General features: G+C 46.4%; 1 protein-coding gene across 1 annotated transcript; it reads left to right on the plus strand.

Moving 5' to 3' along the window:
- Nucleotides 1-15,212: 15,212 nt before the first annotated feature.
- Nucleotides 15,213-17,187, plus strand: LOC133363268 (endonuclease domain-containing 1 protein-like). Its single transcript, XM_061582660.1, has 2 exons — nt 15,213-15,513; nt 16,354-17,187. Exons 1-2 carry the CDS (start codon nt 15,232-15,234, stop codon nt 16,876-16,878), a joined length of 807 nt encoding a protein of 268 aa, XP_061438644.1. The 5' UTR covers nt 15,213-15,231; the 3' UTR covers nt 16,879-17,187.
- The last annotated feature ends 377 nt before the right edge of the window (nt 17,188-17,564 follow it).

A 17,564-nucleotide genomic window follows, 5' to 3' on the forward strand; every position in this document is an offset into this window, starting at 1 on the left:
CTGTAGAGCTCATACAGCTCCGTGGTATACCCCGGAGCTGAGAGCGATGAAACATGAGAGGAGGAGGCTGGAGTGCAGATGGAGGAAAACTCCCAGTGGATACAATCATGCCTCGGTAAGTGCCACCAACAAGTTGTATACAAAAGCGGTAAGGACAGCAAAGAAGCTTTATTTTGCTGCCTCTATTAGATCATCCCTATGCCGCCCAGCGGAGCTTTTTGAAGTCGTGCGTGGGCTCTTACACTCTGGCCCCCACGATACTACGGAAACATCGGAAGCCCGCTGCAACAAAATTGCTGGACACTTTCAAGATAAGATCGCATGTATCCGCAGGGATCTTGACTCCGATGTTGCGACAGATGAATCCATTGAAGTGTCCGGAACACGGCCTTGTCCTTCATTATTGGATGAGTTTCAGTTGGTGCAGCTCGAGGAAGTGGGCAAGGTGCTTGGAATGGTTCGGGCAACCACGTCTGTTCTGGATCCTTGCCCATCTTGGCTAGTGAAAGCTAGCAGGGCTGGGACCACCGGTTGGGCCAAGGAAGTGGTTAATGCCTCCTTGAGGGAGGGAGTAGTCCCTGGTAGCCTCAAGGAGGCAGTATTGAGACCTCTTTTAAAGAAACCCTCCTTGGACCCAGATAACTTGAACAACTATAGACCGGTGGCGAATGTCCCTTTTTTGGGCAAGGTTTTGGAATGGGTGGTTGCCGGCCAGCTCCAGGCGCTCTTGGATGAAAACGATTATCTAGATCCGTTTCAATCCGGTTTTAGGCCCGGTTTTGGCACCGAAACAGCCTTGGTCGCCCTGTATGATGACCTTTGTCGGGAGAGGGACAGGGGAAGTGTGACTCTGTTGATTCTCCTTGATCTCTCAGCGGCGTTTGATACCATCGACCATGGTATCCTTCTGGGGAGACTCGCGGAGTTGGGTGTCGGGGGCACTGCTTGGCAGTGGTTCCGCGCCTACTTCGCGGACCGTCACCAGAAGGTAGTGCTTGGGGAACATCACTCGACACCCTGGACTCTCCATTGTGGAGTCCCTCAGGGGTCGGTCTTGTCCCCCATGCTTTTCAACATCTACATGCAGCCTCTGGGTGCGGTCATCAGGAGTTTTGGAGTGCGTTGCCATCAATATGCTGATGACACGCAGCTCTATTTCTCCTTTTCATCTTCAGGTGAGTCTGTTGATGTGCTGAACTGTTGCCTGACCGTGATAATGGACTGGATGAGAGCTAATAAACTGAGACTCAATCCAGACAAGACCGAGACACTGCTGGTGAACGCCTTCCCTGCTCAGATGGTGGATGTTCACCCTGTTCTGGATGGGGTTACACTCCCTCTGAAAGAACAGGTATGTAGTTTGGGGGTTCTTTTCGATTCTTCCTTGTCTCTCGAGGCCCAAGTGGCCTCGGTGGCACGGAATGCATTTTACCATCTTTGTCTGGTAGCCCAACTACGCCCCTATCTGGACAGGGACGACCTCGCCTCCGTTGTTCATGCTCTGGTAACTTCAAGATTGGATTACTGTAATGCGCTCTACGTAGGGCTGCCCTTGAAGACAGTTCGGAAGCTTCAGCTGGTGCAGAACGCGGCTGCCAGACTATTGACGAGGACCAGTCGATCTTCACATATAACACCTATTCTGGCGCGTCTGCACTGGCTCCCTATTTGCTTCCGGGCGAGATTCCAGGTGCTGGTTTTGACCTATAAAGCCTTACACGGCGAGGGACCTCAATACCTTGTGGAACGCCTCTCTCACTATGAACCTACCCGTTCACTTCGTTCAGAATCTAAGGCCCTCCTCCGGGTACCAGCTCATCGGGAAGCCCGGAGGGTGGTTACTAGATCTAGGGCCTTTTCTGTGGTGGCCCCTGAGTTGTGGAACAGCCTCCCCGAAGAGGTACGCCTGGCGCCTACACTTCTATCTTTCCGGCGCCAGGTAAAGACCTTTTTATGCTCCCAGGCATTTTAATCTTTTAATTTTCTTAATCTTTCTACTTTTAACATGTATCCTTTTTAATTTGTGTTGTATTTCATTTTTGTTGTGCTTTCTGTTGTTTGTTTGTACATGTTTTTGTGATTTTTTACTATGATATATTGTATTTTATCTTGTTTGTTCACCGCCCTGAGAGCTATTCTGCTAAGGGCGGTATATAAATTGAAATAATAATAATAATAATAATAATAATATACAATACATTACAGGGAAGACATCAAAAACAATTTTCAAAGGCCAGGGTAAAGAGGTGTGTCTTAGCAACCGATGGAAGCTGTAGAGATGGGGCCGTGGATGCCTCCACCTGCCTTACTATGCAAATTAGGCTACAAATATGTCCATTATTATGCAGCTGAAAAACAATCTTGACCTGCAGGTAAAAGCATGGCCAAAGGCAAATTGGAACAAAGATTCAGCAAGTTGTCTCAATAAGCTAGAGAGAGGTTGTTTTCAGAATGGCTGCCCTTTCAGACATAATATTCTGCAATAATTTGAAGGAAATTGAATTGGCAGATGTAAAATATTCCTGCCACTGCGTTGTCAGTTGTATACAACAGCATATTAAGATGTTTAACTAGACTAACACAATGGAATCTTTGCTGGTTCAGCAACTGAAATGAAAATAGGCTGACTTTTGGAGGCGAGATTTTTGATGTATATTACATTATCATTGACATCTTTTGCCTCTGCAGGTCTCATTGACCCCTTTAGAGGATGACTGATTTCTTCTGGTGTTCAGAGTCTATTCCTCTTTCTAGCACCATTTGAAATCGGTTATAGTGATTGGGGAATATCACCACATAAGCAGATGCAGCATTGCAAGAAAGGGTGCGTTTCAGAGAGTTGGAATTGTGAAACTACACGTTTGAACTTCTCCCTCTGCGATCAACTCCTTGAGGCTGAGAGACAGTGGCTGGAACTGGGGCATGCCCGTTCTCGACTGTAAAGTGGGGATAGAAGCAGCCTACCTCACAAGGCTGTTGTGAGGAGAAATGCAATATAGATTGTAATGCAGTTTGCCAATCAAAAGCAGCACAAATTGTACCTGCAGCATATTTTCTCTTTTGAAAGTTGCATTTTAAAATTTCTTGTTACAGCAAAGCAATCTATAATAATGACAAAGAAGAGGTATCTTTGACTTACGATCTACGGACAAGCAAATGACATTTCTGGAAGAATCCCTCCTGCCTCATAAAGCCTTTCCAAACACTTTGCACTGTTTCATTCCTTGCAAGAACCCTTTGCCATCCGCCACCAGCCTGGCTGGACACAATCTGCATAACCTCCCAGCACTGTTGTATCCATGTGCAACAGGGGTCGCCAACGCGGCACTTGTGAGTGCACATGCACTTGCAGAGGCTTTTCCTGATGCCTGCAGGGTTTTCTTCCCTGCTGCTCTCTCCCATCCCATCCCCTCCCGGCCAAAATTAGTGTTGAACGAAGCTATTCCTCTCACTCTATTGCACTCAAAAGAACAGGTTGCCATATTGGTTGTAGTGTCTGTGTGTGTGTTTCTGTGGTGCCCACAACTGTCTCTCCAGTCTGCTAATGTGCCCATGGCCCCTAAAAAGGTTGACGACATCTGCACTATCCACTCCCGAGAAACATTTTGTACAAAACAGTTTATTACACAATGCAGACATCAACTTGCTACATTTCTCTTCGAGGACAGAAATGGGGGGAGGGGTTTGCACAAAAAATACAACATCAAAGGGCAGCAGCAAAACCTCAAACGGTTTAGACCCTTGCCTCTGAAGCCTTCTACTAGAGATGGTGCCACCACCAGGGATGCCCGGATGGTGTTGACCCGTGACAGGGCCTTTTTAGTGGCTGTTCCCTGCCACTAGGATGCCCTGCCTGGTGAAGTGCATCTGTCTCCCTGATTATTGACTTTCAGGAGGAATTTAAAACCATCCCTGCTTACCATTTGATGGCTGAAAGACACTGTTCCTGGCACCCCTGAGATCACTGTTTTTAAAATGTTCTTGAACTGTTTTTAGAATGTTTTAAACTGTTTTTAGATTTTTTTTAGTTTTGATGTTTTTGCTGCCCTGGGCTCTTTTGAGAGGAAAGGTGGGATATAAATTTAAATCATCATCATCTATGCACCGGTGCGTTGAAATCAATGCATGTAAGACTGAAGAATGCATTTTTAAATGGGCGTCATACCTGATTCTGCAACTGACTAGCACAGGTAAGAACATAAGAATGGCCCTAGGCACCTACCTTATAGCAGCTCATTGTTTCTCCATTAAAACCATTACTCTCTGTGCTGACTCGTAGAGGCTTCTGCATCACCTGCTGCTACTAGAGTCTTTTCGCAGCAGATGTCACCAAGGATTAAAAGAAGAACTTGCATGCGAGGCACGTGTGCTACCCCTGAATCCACCCCCCCCCCGCCCCAATGTATACACACGAAACTAAAAACTTTGAGGGCGTGCTGCCCTCTAGTGTTTGCATTTCATACAACTTCACACTTTGGGTTTTAAAAAGGTCAGATGCCCTCTGCATAGTTTGCATCTGAGACCTTAAAAAAGGGCCCGAGTTAGGCATATTCATCTTAATGAAAATGAGCTTGAGCCTGCCGTCTGAACAAGAGCTGCTTGAGGGTGTCGACCATAATTTGCTCAATTCTTCCATAAGGCTAAGCATAGGGAGAACGTATAAGCTTCAAGCAGTTGGCCTTGGACAGGGATTATTCAAAGCTATTGGGATCTGCAACACCATGTTGCAGTGTTGAGAACTCCTCTTCAGGATCAGGGAGGCCACTGACTGCTGGAGCCAGAGCCACTGACAGGCCAACTAATTCTAGTTTTGTCCCCATCTGCTGAGCTCTGCATGGGCAAACCTGAGCAGTAGCATAGTGGCAAATTCAGAAGTGCAGGGTCCCTTCACGTTCATCACAGACATGCCCCCTTCCCTGTTTTTTTTTCCTGCAGGGTTAAGAATGAGAACTTGTTAATGCCTAGGAACCAATCAGCATGGAAGAGGAGAGTGTTAGCTACTGAGAAGAGTAGTATTTGGCTCACCTCCTTTCACTCTGATTGGAAAGGATTGGGTCCAATCAGCAGGAAAGGATAAGGAAGCATGTGAGAAGACTCTTCTCAGTGGCTAACGCACTACCCTTTCATACTGATTGGCTTGTAGGATGCTGGAGACATAGGGGCCCTGCGCCCCCAAAAGTAAAGGATCTAAGACCCCCCCTGAGACCCCGCATGACTACATCCCCTGACCCTGAGGAGAAGGAAGCTGATAGGCAAAGCCACCCTCTGGACTGGTTGTAAGTAAGAAGTCTGGGCTGGCTGAGGGCCACCACTGGGTATTTGGCCTCAGCATCTTGTATGGCACCCCTGCAGCTCCACAGAACCTCTGCGTACATAAGCATAGAGTTTTAGAAGTGTATAAAGCGGATAAAAGTTTTTCTCCCTCCCAACACTGGAACTCGGGGACATCCCAGTGCAGCTGAATGCTGGAAGATTCAGGACAGACAAAAGAAAATGTGCATAGTTGAACTATGCCATTTGCTCTCACAAGAGGCAGCGATGGCCACCAACTAGGACAGCTTTACAAGGGGATTAGACAGTGGATGAGGCTGTCAGTGGCTCCTAACCCTGGTGGCTGTGCTCTCCCTCCACTGCCGGATGGAGTAGGCCACTGAGTAGCAGTGGCTGGAGATCACAAGTGCGTGTGTGAGGGGGGTCACTCGGGTCCTGCTTGCAGGCTTCCCATTGGGCGCATTTGCTTGCCTCCTGTGAGAGTAGCATGCTGGGCTAAGTGAGCCACTGGCGTGATCCAGCAGGCTCGTCTTTGCAGTAGCTGCCCTCCTGGGTTGCAGGCTGATCTCTTTCCCAGCCCAACCTGGAGAGATTGGGACTGAACCTTGGAACGTCTGCATGGGAAGCAGTCTGTGTGGGACTGCTTTCAAGTCGCTCCCGGCTTATGGCAACCCTATGAATAGGGATTTCATGCTAAGCGGTATTCAGAGAGGGTTTACCATTGCCTCCCTCTGAAGCTAGTCCTCCCTAGCTGGCTAGGGCCTGCTCAGCTTGCCACCGCTGCACAAGCCAGCCCCTTCCTTGTCCGCAACTGCCAGCTGGGGGGCAACTGGGCTCCCTGGGACTATGCAGCTTGCCCACGGCTGCACAGGTGGCAGGGCATGTAACCCCTGAGCCACTCCCTGTGGGGTGATCTTTAGCTAGCCCTTGACACCCAGGAGACACGAGCGGGGATTTGAACTCGCAGACTCTGGACTCCCAGCCAGGCTCTCCTCCCCACTGTGCAACTCGATCACCCTCCACAGCTGACATGCATGTACTGTTTTTTGCACATAATCGGATTAATCATCATTTTCCACGGTAGACCCATTGACACATTTTTTGTTGTTGCTGTTGTTTTGCATAGGAAGTTTCCTTATATTGGGCTCCTGCTGGGAGGAAGGGCGGGATATAAAGCAAATAAATAAATAAATAAGCCAGACCACTGGACCGTCTACCTTAGTACTGACAATGGGTCTCTAGGATTTTAAGCAGGCGTCATTTTCCTGTTCAGCCTTGGCAGTGCAAGGAATTGAACCAGGGACTTTTTTTACATGCAACGTTCATGGTCTGCTCCTACACTCTCCTCCTACACACACGCACATCCTTCCCAGGCTCTGTCCTTCCTGGCAGCAGATTGCTGCAAATGTAGTAGAAAGAAAATAGACAAAATGTACTGTGCACAAAATAGCAACAATATTTTTGAAGGAAGAAAAAAAAAAGCTGACATGCTACAAGTTGTACAGTATTGCTGTGGGTAGCTGCAGCATTTGGACACTAGAGGAGGTCAGAGCCCTATGAAATATGGAAATGGACTGCCTTCAAGTCGATCCCGACTCATGATGACCCTACAAATAGGCTTTTCATGGTAAGCACTATCAGAGGTGGTTTTACCATTGCTTTCCTCTGAGGCTGAGAGGCAGTGCCTGGCCCAAGGTCACCCAGGGAGCTTCGTGGCTGTGTGGGGATTCGAACCCTGGTCTCCCAGGTCGTACTCCAACACCTTAACCACTACACCACACTGGTTCTCTCCTATGAAATATAGATTTTGAAACCTATGAAATACAGATTTTGATTAAGAATATTTGAATAAACTAAGGGGGGTTTTTTTTGCCTTAATCCTCATCACATGACAAAGAAAAGCAACTGCCCTTGTGAATGGATATGGAGGCCAGCCACTGTTCTGTGTGATGCCACAGTTTTAAATTGGTTTTAGAGTCATTCCCTCTTCCCAGGGAAATGCAATTCTGTGAGCAAAGAGGCCAAGGAGCGCTAACCAAGCACCTTCCATTAAATTGGTGGTGGTGGTGATTAGATTTGTTAATCAAAGGTCTCCAAGCAACTTATAACAAAACAAAACAATCCCCGCAATAGCCACAGGAAGCTTTGGCAGCACACGAATAACAGTATCACCCTAGTATATCAAAAGCGTGGGGGGGGGGAGTCTTTACCTGGTCCCAAAAATATGTCAGTAAAGGCATTTGTTGTTGTTGTTATGTGCCTTCAAGTCGATTACGACTTATGGCGACCCTATGAATCAGCAACCTCCAATAGCATCTGTCGTGAACCACCCTGTTCAGATCTTGTAAGTTCAGGTCAGCTTTCTTTATGGAATCGAGCCATCTCTTGTTTGGCCTTCCTCTTTTTCTACTCCCTTCTGTTTTTCCCAGCATTATTATCTTTTCTAGTGAATCATGTCTCCTCATTATGTATCCAAAGTATGATAACCTCAGTTTCATCATTTTAGCTTCTAGTGACAGTTCTGGTTTAATTTGTTCTAACACCCAATTATTTGTCTTTTTCCCAGTCCATGGTATGCGCAAAGCTCAATGGGGAACCTTAATCAAGTGACAGTTCAGTCCTATACAGGCCCCATTGAGTTCAATTCATACTCCCTGTCTGAAACTCTGGAGAGCCACTGCCGGTCCATGTAGACAATATTGAGCTAGATGGACCAGTGTGCTGTCTCTGTATAAAGGCAGCTTCATATGATCTTATGCTTTGTTAGAATAGCAACTCCATGTGCCTTAAATGTGCCACTTGCAGTAATAAAACCAATCTTAAAGAAGCCCTCCTTGGATCCCCAAGATTTGAACAACTTTCACCCAATCTCAAACTTACCATTCTTGGGCAAGGTGGTTGAGTGGATGGTGGCGAAGCAGTTGCAAGTGCATTTGGAAGAAGCGGATTATCTGGATCCATTTCAGTCGGGCTTCAGGCCTGGACATGGGACTGAAGCAGCCTTGGTGGATGATATGAGGAGAGCGTTGGATAGGGGTGAGTGCACCTTCCTCATCCTCCTGGACCTCTCAGCGGCTTTTGATACCGTTGACCACGGTATCCTTTTAGACTGCCTGGAGGGATTAGGCATAGGGGGCACTGTACTGCAGTGGTTCCATTCCTTCCTCTCTGATAGGCACCAAAGAGTAGCATTGGGGGACGAGGTTTTGGATCCTTGGCCTCTCACCTGTGGGGTGCCACAGGGCTCCATCCTCTCCCCGATGCTATTTAACATCTATATAAAGCCGCTGGGGGCTATCATCAGGAGATTTGGGCTGCAGTGTCACCAATATGCGGATGACACGCAGCTCTATCTCTCATTTAAATCTTCACCGAGGTTGGCTGTAGAAACCCTAACCAAGTGCTTGGAATCGGTGAGTGGCTGGATGGGAAGGAATAAGCAGAAGCTGAACCCTGACAAAACCGAGGTACTGTTCATGGGAGACAAGGAAAGGTTAGGGGATTTGGACCTGGTGCTCAATGGGGTACAATTGCCCCTGAAAGACCAGGTCCGTAGCCTCGGGGTCATTCTTGACTCCCAACTGTCCATGGAAGCTCAGCTGTGAGCCGGGCAGCACTGTATCAACTCCATCTGATACGGAGGCTGCGCCCCTACCTTCCCAATCATCTGCTCCCATCGGTGGTACATGCCCTGGTCTCCTCTCGCCTAGACTACTGTAATGTGCTCTACATGGGGCTACCCTTGAAAACTGTCCGGAAGCTGCAACTGGTACAGAACACGGTGGCGCGCCTGATTAAAGGCAGCCACCAGCGAGGTCACATCACTCCAGTGCTAAAAGAGTTGCACTGGTTACCAGTTGCTTACTCAAGGTATTGGTTTTGACCTTTAAACCCCTATATGGTTTCAGCCCAGTCTATCTAAAGGAGCGCCTCCAGCATCATCAGCTATGCCGCCCAACAAGATCAGCCTCAAAAGACCTTCTCTCTATCCCATCAGTCAAAACAGCCAGACTGGTGAGGACTAGAGAGAGGGCTTTTTCAATTGTGGCCCCCACCCTGTGGAACTCCCACTCAAATGATCTCCGCCATGCCCCTTCCATGATGAGTTTCCGCCGGGCCTTGAAGACCTGGCTCTTCAGGCAGGCTTTTGGGGTGGGCTAGATTTTATCTTCATTGTTTTTTTATTTTTAATGTGTAGGTATTGTATGCCTATTTTATACGTCGCCCAAAATGGCTGGACAGCCAGCCAGATGGGCGACTAATAAATTAAATAAATAAATAAATAAATAAATAATTCTTTTCCCGAAACCAGGGGTGCTTTAGCAGTCTTCTACCCCCCGTTGCTATAATTTTTCATCCCCGTTGTTACAATGTGCCTCCTGCAAAATAAATGAAAGTTCTTCCTTTATCTCGTATAGAATTGTTCCTTCCTTAAATAGGCTGCTGACTCCCTTAAGAATTGTATTCATCTAAGTCCTATTGAGAGAGCAGACCCGCTGAAATTAATGAACCAAAGCTGGCCTTGTCTATTAGCTTCCGTGAGTCTGCTCGGAGGAGGACTAGCATTGAATACCACCCTAAGGCTCTCCATGACTTGTCAAGCAAATTGTTTAATGTGTGGCATTCCTAGACAACAACAAAACAGTAAATCCAATACCATGCCTCGTTCTGTAGTATACAATAAGCAATCACACACAAAAAACACTCAACAAATCGGGTAAATCTCTGTCCTGACAGCTGCATCCCTTTTTCCCAGCCCTTCCTGGAGATGCTGGGGATTGAACCTGGGACTTTTTGCATGCAAACCAGGCGCTCTACCAGTGAACCACAACCCTGCCCTTTCAGCCTGAGGCATGCATCTCTGTCCCAGAAGCATTTCCCCCAACTACCTGCACTGCTTTGAAGTTGACTACAAGCAAAAAATAACATTGGCATATAGCCTCTTTGCTGATGTCACAGATAAACATTAAAATCAGGATTGGCTAATACTCCAATGGTGTTTGAAACACCAAAGGCCACACAGGTGCCTCACCCCCATATACGAAGAGTGAGGCCTATCAGTAGCTGATCAAGAGGTATGCAAAGAAATGCAGTGTTACCACTGAAAACATTTTTATCAATGCAAGCCAGCTGTCTCCTCCTCCTCCTCCTTTTTGCTTACCCAACACCATGGAGACTTGGATCTAGCCCTTGATCCTTATCATAAGAAGAGGTTTGCTGGACCAGACCCAAGACCCAGCTAGTCCAGCATCCTATCCTCACAATAGCCAATCACATGCCTTCAGGGAGCTTGCAAGCAAGACAGAGGAACGTAGGAAGCTGCCTTAGACTGAATCAGGCCATTGGTCCACCTAGCTCAGTATTGCCAACACGGACTGGCAGTGGCTCTCCAGGGTTTCAGGCAGGGGGCCTCTACCTGGCAATGCTGAGGACTGGACCCGGGATCTGCTGCTTGCAAGGCAGATTACCACTGAACTACAGCCCTCCCCCCGGGTGCAACAACCCTCTCCCCACACATGTTCCCCAACAGCAGGTATTCAGAGGTATGCTGCCTCTGACAGTGGAGGTAGAGCATAGCCGTCGTGGCTAGTGATCACTGATAGGCTTGTCCTCCTTGACGTCTTGGTCAAAGGATTGTGTTGGTCACTCCAGTTCCAGGAATGGCCATTCCCACACTTCCTTACATGTAGAAGAAGAGATGGTTGCCCCATCCTGGGCACAACCAATTTAAAGCAGAGGTGGCTAATCCCCAGTTGGGTGGCCTGATCAGTCCTCCTAAGCACATTTTTCACTCCCTACCCCACGGCTACAAATTTGGGGGGGGGTTAAAGTAGTTGTAGTACAGGGAAGGGCAGAGCCCAATGCCCCAAGAACATAAGGAGCTGCCTTATACTGAATTGGACTATTTGGTCCATCTAGCCTAGTATTGTCAACACAGACTGGCAGTGGCTTTCCCGGCCTACCTGGAGATGTCAGGGATTGCACCTGGGACCTTCGGCATGCAAGGCATGTGCTCTGCCACTGGGCTTTGACTCTCCTTCAAATTCAACAACCCCCAACCCCTTGACCAGTTGCATGAAGCATTTTAAGTAGCATTCACTTCTCCAAAGCATTAAGGGAAGGCTACTTGAGACATCATTTCAGTTAGACATGGTGAGATGTTCTGTCAGTTGACAACGGACGATTAAAGGTCATGATTCGTGAGCGTGGTCTGAAGGCACACGATGCATCCACCTTCCTGTAGCAAAGGATCAGTTTGGTTTGATTTATTAGACTTGCATATTGCTTTACACTAAAAAAAAAAAGACGATGAACTCTCAAAGCCATCTGGGTCTGATCAGCGCCTGGGTGAAAGACCACTTAGGACCCACATGAAAGCCACATGAAACACAAGGATCTGCCTTATACCAAATTGGGCCATTTTGTCCATCTACCCAGTACTGTTTACACTGGCTGGTAGTGACTCTCCAGAGTTTCAATCAGGAAGTCTTTCCTAGCCCTACCTAGAGATGTTGGGGATTGAACCCAGGATCTTTTGCATGCAAAGCAGATGCTCTAACCGCTGAACCCATCCCTTGAAGGGGAGGGGGGCTGCATGTCTTTGTGTGTGTTGCCTTGTGTCTGGGTGTGCATGAGAGGTTGTAGGGTGGCCAGCTCCACTTTGGCCAGACACATCGCTGGCATGTGGTCCCTGGAGGATGACTGCAGCCTCAGGGTGGAAAAGGTTTGTTTAATGGGAAATCCCCACGTGTCTTTTCTCCGCTTCTTTAAACCTCTCTGTTTTAAATACAAGGTAGAAAAGCTTCCCTTCTTTGCAGAGTCTCTGGGTTTAAATTTTGAAGAATCATTATAGGTTTTTTCCTCCTATGGTGCCTTTGCAGCATTTTGTATCTCCATCTTTAGGGCATCCTTTAATGCATATCATGCAAATCGAATAATAATATCCTTAGGCTTTGTGGGGTGGGGTTGCAGGGAAGGGGTCAGTGTTCAATGGGCATGCTCCATGTCTGTGAAACAGATCTCAAAATTCAGCAGAAGCAGACATATTGACAATAAACACCTGCCCTATCTTCCCCCCTCCTATCCCTCACCAACATCTTTGATGCACAAATTCAAGCACTAATTTATCTTCTCAAGGTCCTCCAGCTTGAATTGCAAATTGCAGGTAAGCTTGGAGAGGGGTTCTAATTTCCTTCACTGATGTATTAGACCAAGACCCATGGCTGCATTTGCTGCTTCTGCAACCTTCCTCCCCCAGTTTCTCTGCCATATCTGACATTTTCAGCCTCTGGGGGCAAATTGCTGCTGACCCACTTCTTTATAAGATCCTGACAGCCGTGCTCTTGGAATTTGATTTGTCTGCTCCAGCACAGGTATCTCTAGCAGGTTGGAACCTTTCATTTGCTTTGAGGTTTTTCACACCATTCTAGGTTCTTTCCCTCCTGATCCAAGGATTCCAGAGTTGGAGGTGAGTCCTGCGCTCCAAAATGTGAATTTAAATTATGATCCTAATGTGATTTGCATGTTGCTGCATATTGTAATCCAGGGGTGCAGAACCTTTGGCCTGCCAGATGTTGCTGGACTATGTTTATTTATTTTAAAACATTCCTAAACTGCTTAATATTTCAAAAGCTTCAGTCAATATACAAAAATACAACTCTGAAACAATAAAGCAGCATTATGAAAATATTTTAAAAAGGTAAAGACAAAAATTCAGAAATAACCGGGTCTGATCTTGAGACTCAGGGGAAACCTGCGGGGGGGAGGGAATGTCTTCACAGGATGTCTGAAGCAACTAATAGATGGAGCGTCACATAAGACAGAGGGAAGGATTCAGGTCAGGAATCTGGTAGAGGAGGAAAATGGATTTTCACCATTTGTGTGTGCGTGTGCGTGTGCACATGGCTGCACAAACACACACACACAGTTTGGACCTGTTACTCCTCTTTGATCTGGATCCCCCTCCCCCCCCTCTCTCTCTCTCACACACACACACACAGGATGGACAGATCTGTCAGTTTTGGTTCTCCGTTTCTCAGCTTTCCAACCTTAAATTCAGTTCTCCACATTTCTGCAGCAATTTGCGATTTTTTTAAAAAAAAATCCTCATGAATATTATTCAGCATTTTAGTGTGAATGTCTCCTACTAAACCCATTTTTGTAGGCAGTTTTGACTCATGTCCTCATTTTTGCAAGCAATTTCTCATAATATATTTTTGTATGTCACTTTCACTCATATGTTCATTTTAATGCACACTTTCCCCTAACGTGTGCATTTTTGTAAACACTGGTTCGCTAACTGCATTGCAAAATTCAACTAAGTAAAAATTTCAAATGATGGCTGTGTTTCAGTTCTCTCATTTCAGGAAGTGCAAATTTGACAGATTCAGCTTGAAATGCGAACTGAATAGAATTTCTTGCCAATCCCTAGCACACAAGTGTGCGCACCCACACACACACACTATTTATGTTTAGTTTGGCTCTGAGAAAAGTAAAGGTAAAAAGTATTGTCTAAAGTGCAACCTGGCAAGAATCCTGAAACGGTGTTCATTTTCTGGTGAAATGTTGCTCGTCTGCTGGGAATTTTATAGATTTACCAGGTGCTCTCCCCTCTAAAGGAACTAAGGATGTAACAGTAGAGGACAAACACAGTATAAGATATCTGGTCAGCCTTTCTTGAGTGTTGTGCTTGGAAATCATCTGTTTTGTTGTCATTTCCCCAGAGCTTGAAAAAGTTACTTTTTTTGAACTACAACTCCCATCAGCCCCAGCCACTGGATTGGGCTGATGGGAGCTGTAGTTCAAAAAAGTAACTTTTCAAAGGTCTGCATTTCCCCCTTTTTTCATGTGCCTGAAACCACAACCCCCCCCTTTCTCCCTGTTTTGTTTTCCTCTTTTTTTGGTAAATGCTATTTTATAAAGCATGAGTGGGAAACCTTTTTCAGCCCAAGGGCCACATTCCCTTCTGGGCAACCTTCCAGGGGGCCACATGCCAATGATGGATGGGGCCAGAGACAAAAGTGGAATGGGAAACAAATCTAAATTTTCCCTTTGTACAATAGGGTAGTTTCTACCCAGGCAGATGGACACCCACCCACCCTCTAACCTCCATCCCGGCAAGCGAGGAGCATGATCAGAGCTCATCCCAGTGAGGCAAAAAACACTGGAGGAATGTGTAAAGCGGGGCTGCTGAGGGGTGTGGTCTGGGGAGAGTCCTGAGGACTAGATACTTATTTATTTATTCATATTTTATTTAGTTAGTTATTATTGCATTTCTCTCCCACTTTTCCTCTAAGGAGCTCACGGTGGTTCTCCCCCTGCCCATTTTATCCTCACAACAACCCTGTGAGGTAGGTTAGGCTGAGAGGCAGTGACTGGCCCGAGGTCACCCAGCCAGCTTCATGGCTGAGCAGAGATTTGAACCCTGGTCTCCCAGGTCCCAGTCCGACACTCTAACCACTACACCACACTGGCTGTCTAGACAGAGAGGCCTGGAGAGGCACATCTGGTCTCTCCACGCCTGAAGTTCCCCATCTCTGGTATAGAGTTTCTCCATCTCTCCTTTTCCTTTGTTTGTGAATTGTGATTAATTGAACAATTGCCAGTTTAAGCTTGGAAGCATTCATGTCTGTCACAAAATATTCATTGTGGTTAAATGCTCCCTTTCTCCAATGCCAGGAATAGATGGGGAACATCTGCGGCCCTTCAGATGCTGTTAGACTCCCATCAGCCCCAGCCAGTACGTCCAATGGTCAGGGATGATGGGAGTTGTAGTCCTGCAACAGCTGGAAGGCCACACTGCCCCCATCCCTGGGCTACACACAGCAATCTGAGAGTTTCCACGTTTAATGCCTGGGGAAAAGATAAAGCAAAAGTCACAGGAACAGAGTACAGTGATGATTTCATTTGTAGAATCATCTTTCTTTCAGATACAAGCTCTGCTTGATAAACAGCTTAGCAATGTTGCTTCTATTCCTGCTCTATGGGGCTGCATGCTTTCTCCTGCCTGCAAAGGGCGAGGTGGTGCAGGATTTTAAAAACTGCCTGGAGTTCTTCTTGGACAAGATGCCCCCTGGACAGTCCTTGACGCCACCCAATGAAGCCAAGATCTGCCAGTTCTACCAGAACGCCTATCGCTTTGCCACCTTGTATGACCGAGAGAAGCGCATTCCTATATACTCCGCTTATAAGTGCAAACCTGGGAAGGGAAATCGATATCATGGCTGGATGATAGAGCCCCAGGTAAGAAGACCTCTCACCTGTCCAGTCCAAAAGGATCACCTTGCTTGTTTTCTTACACCAACCCTGTTAGGCATTCACCTTTCATGCTGTTAGCACTTTTTACGCCACAGTTGGTAAGGCTCATCTGACATCAACGCGAGACCGAGCCTTGAGCATCATTGGCACAGCCCTGTGGAATGCTCTTCCAATAAGACAGATGTAGAGAAACTTTGGCCCTCCATCATTCCTGGCCATTGGCCATGCTTGCTAGGGCTGATGGGAACTGTAGTTCAGCAACATCTGGAGGACTAAAGTTTCCCCACCCCTGTAATAGTGATTCAGCAGGCTCTTCCTATATTAACCTTTAAACATTTACTGAAAACCTTTATTTGCCACCAAGCTTATAGAGACAGTTAAGAAATTTTCTGCAACGCTGGTGATCTTTTATAAAAATTCTCTTAATATAATGCATTTTTGTACATTATTTTCACAAGCAAATTCATTTTTATGCACTCTTTCCCCTAATGTATGCATTTTTGTAAGCACTAGTTGGTTGGAAATTCCATCACAAAATTCAGGTAAGTACAAATGTTGAAGGGTGACTGTGTTCCAATTCTCACATTTATTTATTTATTTATTTATTTTATTTGTGTACCGCCCCATAGCCGAAGCTCTCTGGGCGGTTTACAGCAACTAAAAACATCAAAAACAAACTTACAAATTTAAAACACAATTTAAAAAATTTAAAACAATTTCAGAAAGTAAGAATTTGATAGATATGGCTTTAAATGTGAACTGAATCAAATTTCTCCTTCATCTCTAGTGTCTGACCACCAAAATCTTTTCCTTGCTGCTCTTCAGCTTGTAGATCCCACCTTAGGAAAGAGCATGGAAGATGAGCGTGAAACCAACATTCCTGCTGCAGGGATTAAGAAGAACCAAGCCACTTTCAACGATTACGTTTACGCCTTAAACATTGAAAAGGGACACTTGAACCCGGTTAGCCACCAACCTGATGAAGACAGCAGAGCGGCCACTTCCACCTTGACTAACATTGTGCCCCAGTTTAGCAAACTTAACGAGGACACATGGGCTGGCTACGAAAGCCGGATCAAGAAGGAAGCCCTGGCTTGCCCTGATATGTACGTTATTGTTGGAGTTGTGCCCGGGGATGAGTATATATCAGACCTCAGGGTTAATAAGCCCAGCCACATCTGGTCAGCAGCTTGCTGCGTACATGATAACCGGCACAGGAAATCGTGGGCTGCCCTTGCAAAGAATAACGAGAATGAAGTAAAGGAATTCAGTCTGGAGAATCTCCAGAAAGTGCTTGCTGAACTTTATGGGAAGGAGACAGTGGACCTTTTCAACAGTTCCTGTAACTAGTGTGCAGCTGGGGGTGAGGGGTGAGCTGGTTTCCCCCCCACAAGAGATATGAAAGACATACAACAGGAGTGGGGAGCCTGTGGCCCTCTAGATGTTGCTGAACAACTCCCATCATTTCTGGCCACTGGCCATGCTTTCTGGGGCTGATGGAGTTGCAGTTCAGCAGCATCTATAGGGCCAAAGGTTCCCCACACCTGATGACAAAGGTCATCTCCAACAAGTTCATCATGCTATTGATTCTGTTCACAGGTTTTGAAGTTCTCCCAAAAAAGAAATGGGTGGTTCCGAAACAGTAGAGGGTTTTTTTTATTAAGCAGTACATAAATCCTGTTAGATAAAACAAAATAAATAAGAAGCATTTTTAACCAGCTGCAGCTTTATTACTACAGCATCATTGCTTTCTGTCAGTTCTATTAATCTTACAATGCAATCCTATGAATAGTTGCATCCACTTTGCTCAATTGTGTTTCCTCCTAGGTAAGTCTGCATAGGATTGCAGCCTTAATTTTGGAAATGATATTCTCCATACCTGAACTGGGTATGTTTAGCCTGGAGAAGAGAAGACTGAGGGGAGACAGGATATTACTCTTCAAGTCCTTGAAAGGTTGTCACACAGAGGAGGGCCAGGATCTCTTCTTGATCATCCCAGAGTGCAGAACACGGAATAATGGGCTCTAGTTGCAGGA

Source organism: Rhineura floridana, chromosome 8 (genome assembly GCF_030035675.1).
Source record: "Rhineura floridana isolate rRhiFlo1 chromosome 8, rRhiFlo1.hap2, whole genome shotgun sequence".
Lineage (NCBI taxonomy): Eukaryota > Metazoa > Chordata > Lepidosauria > Squamata > Rhineuridae > Rhineura > Rhineura floridana.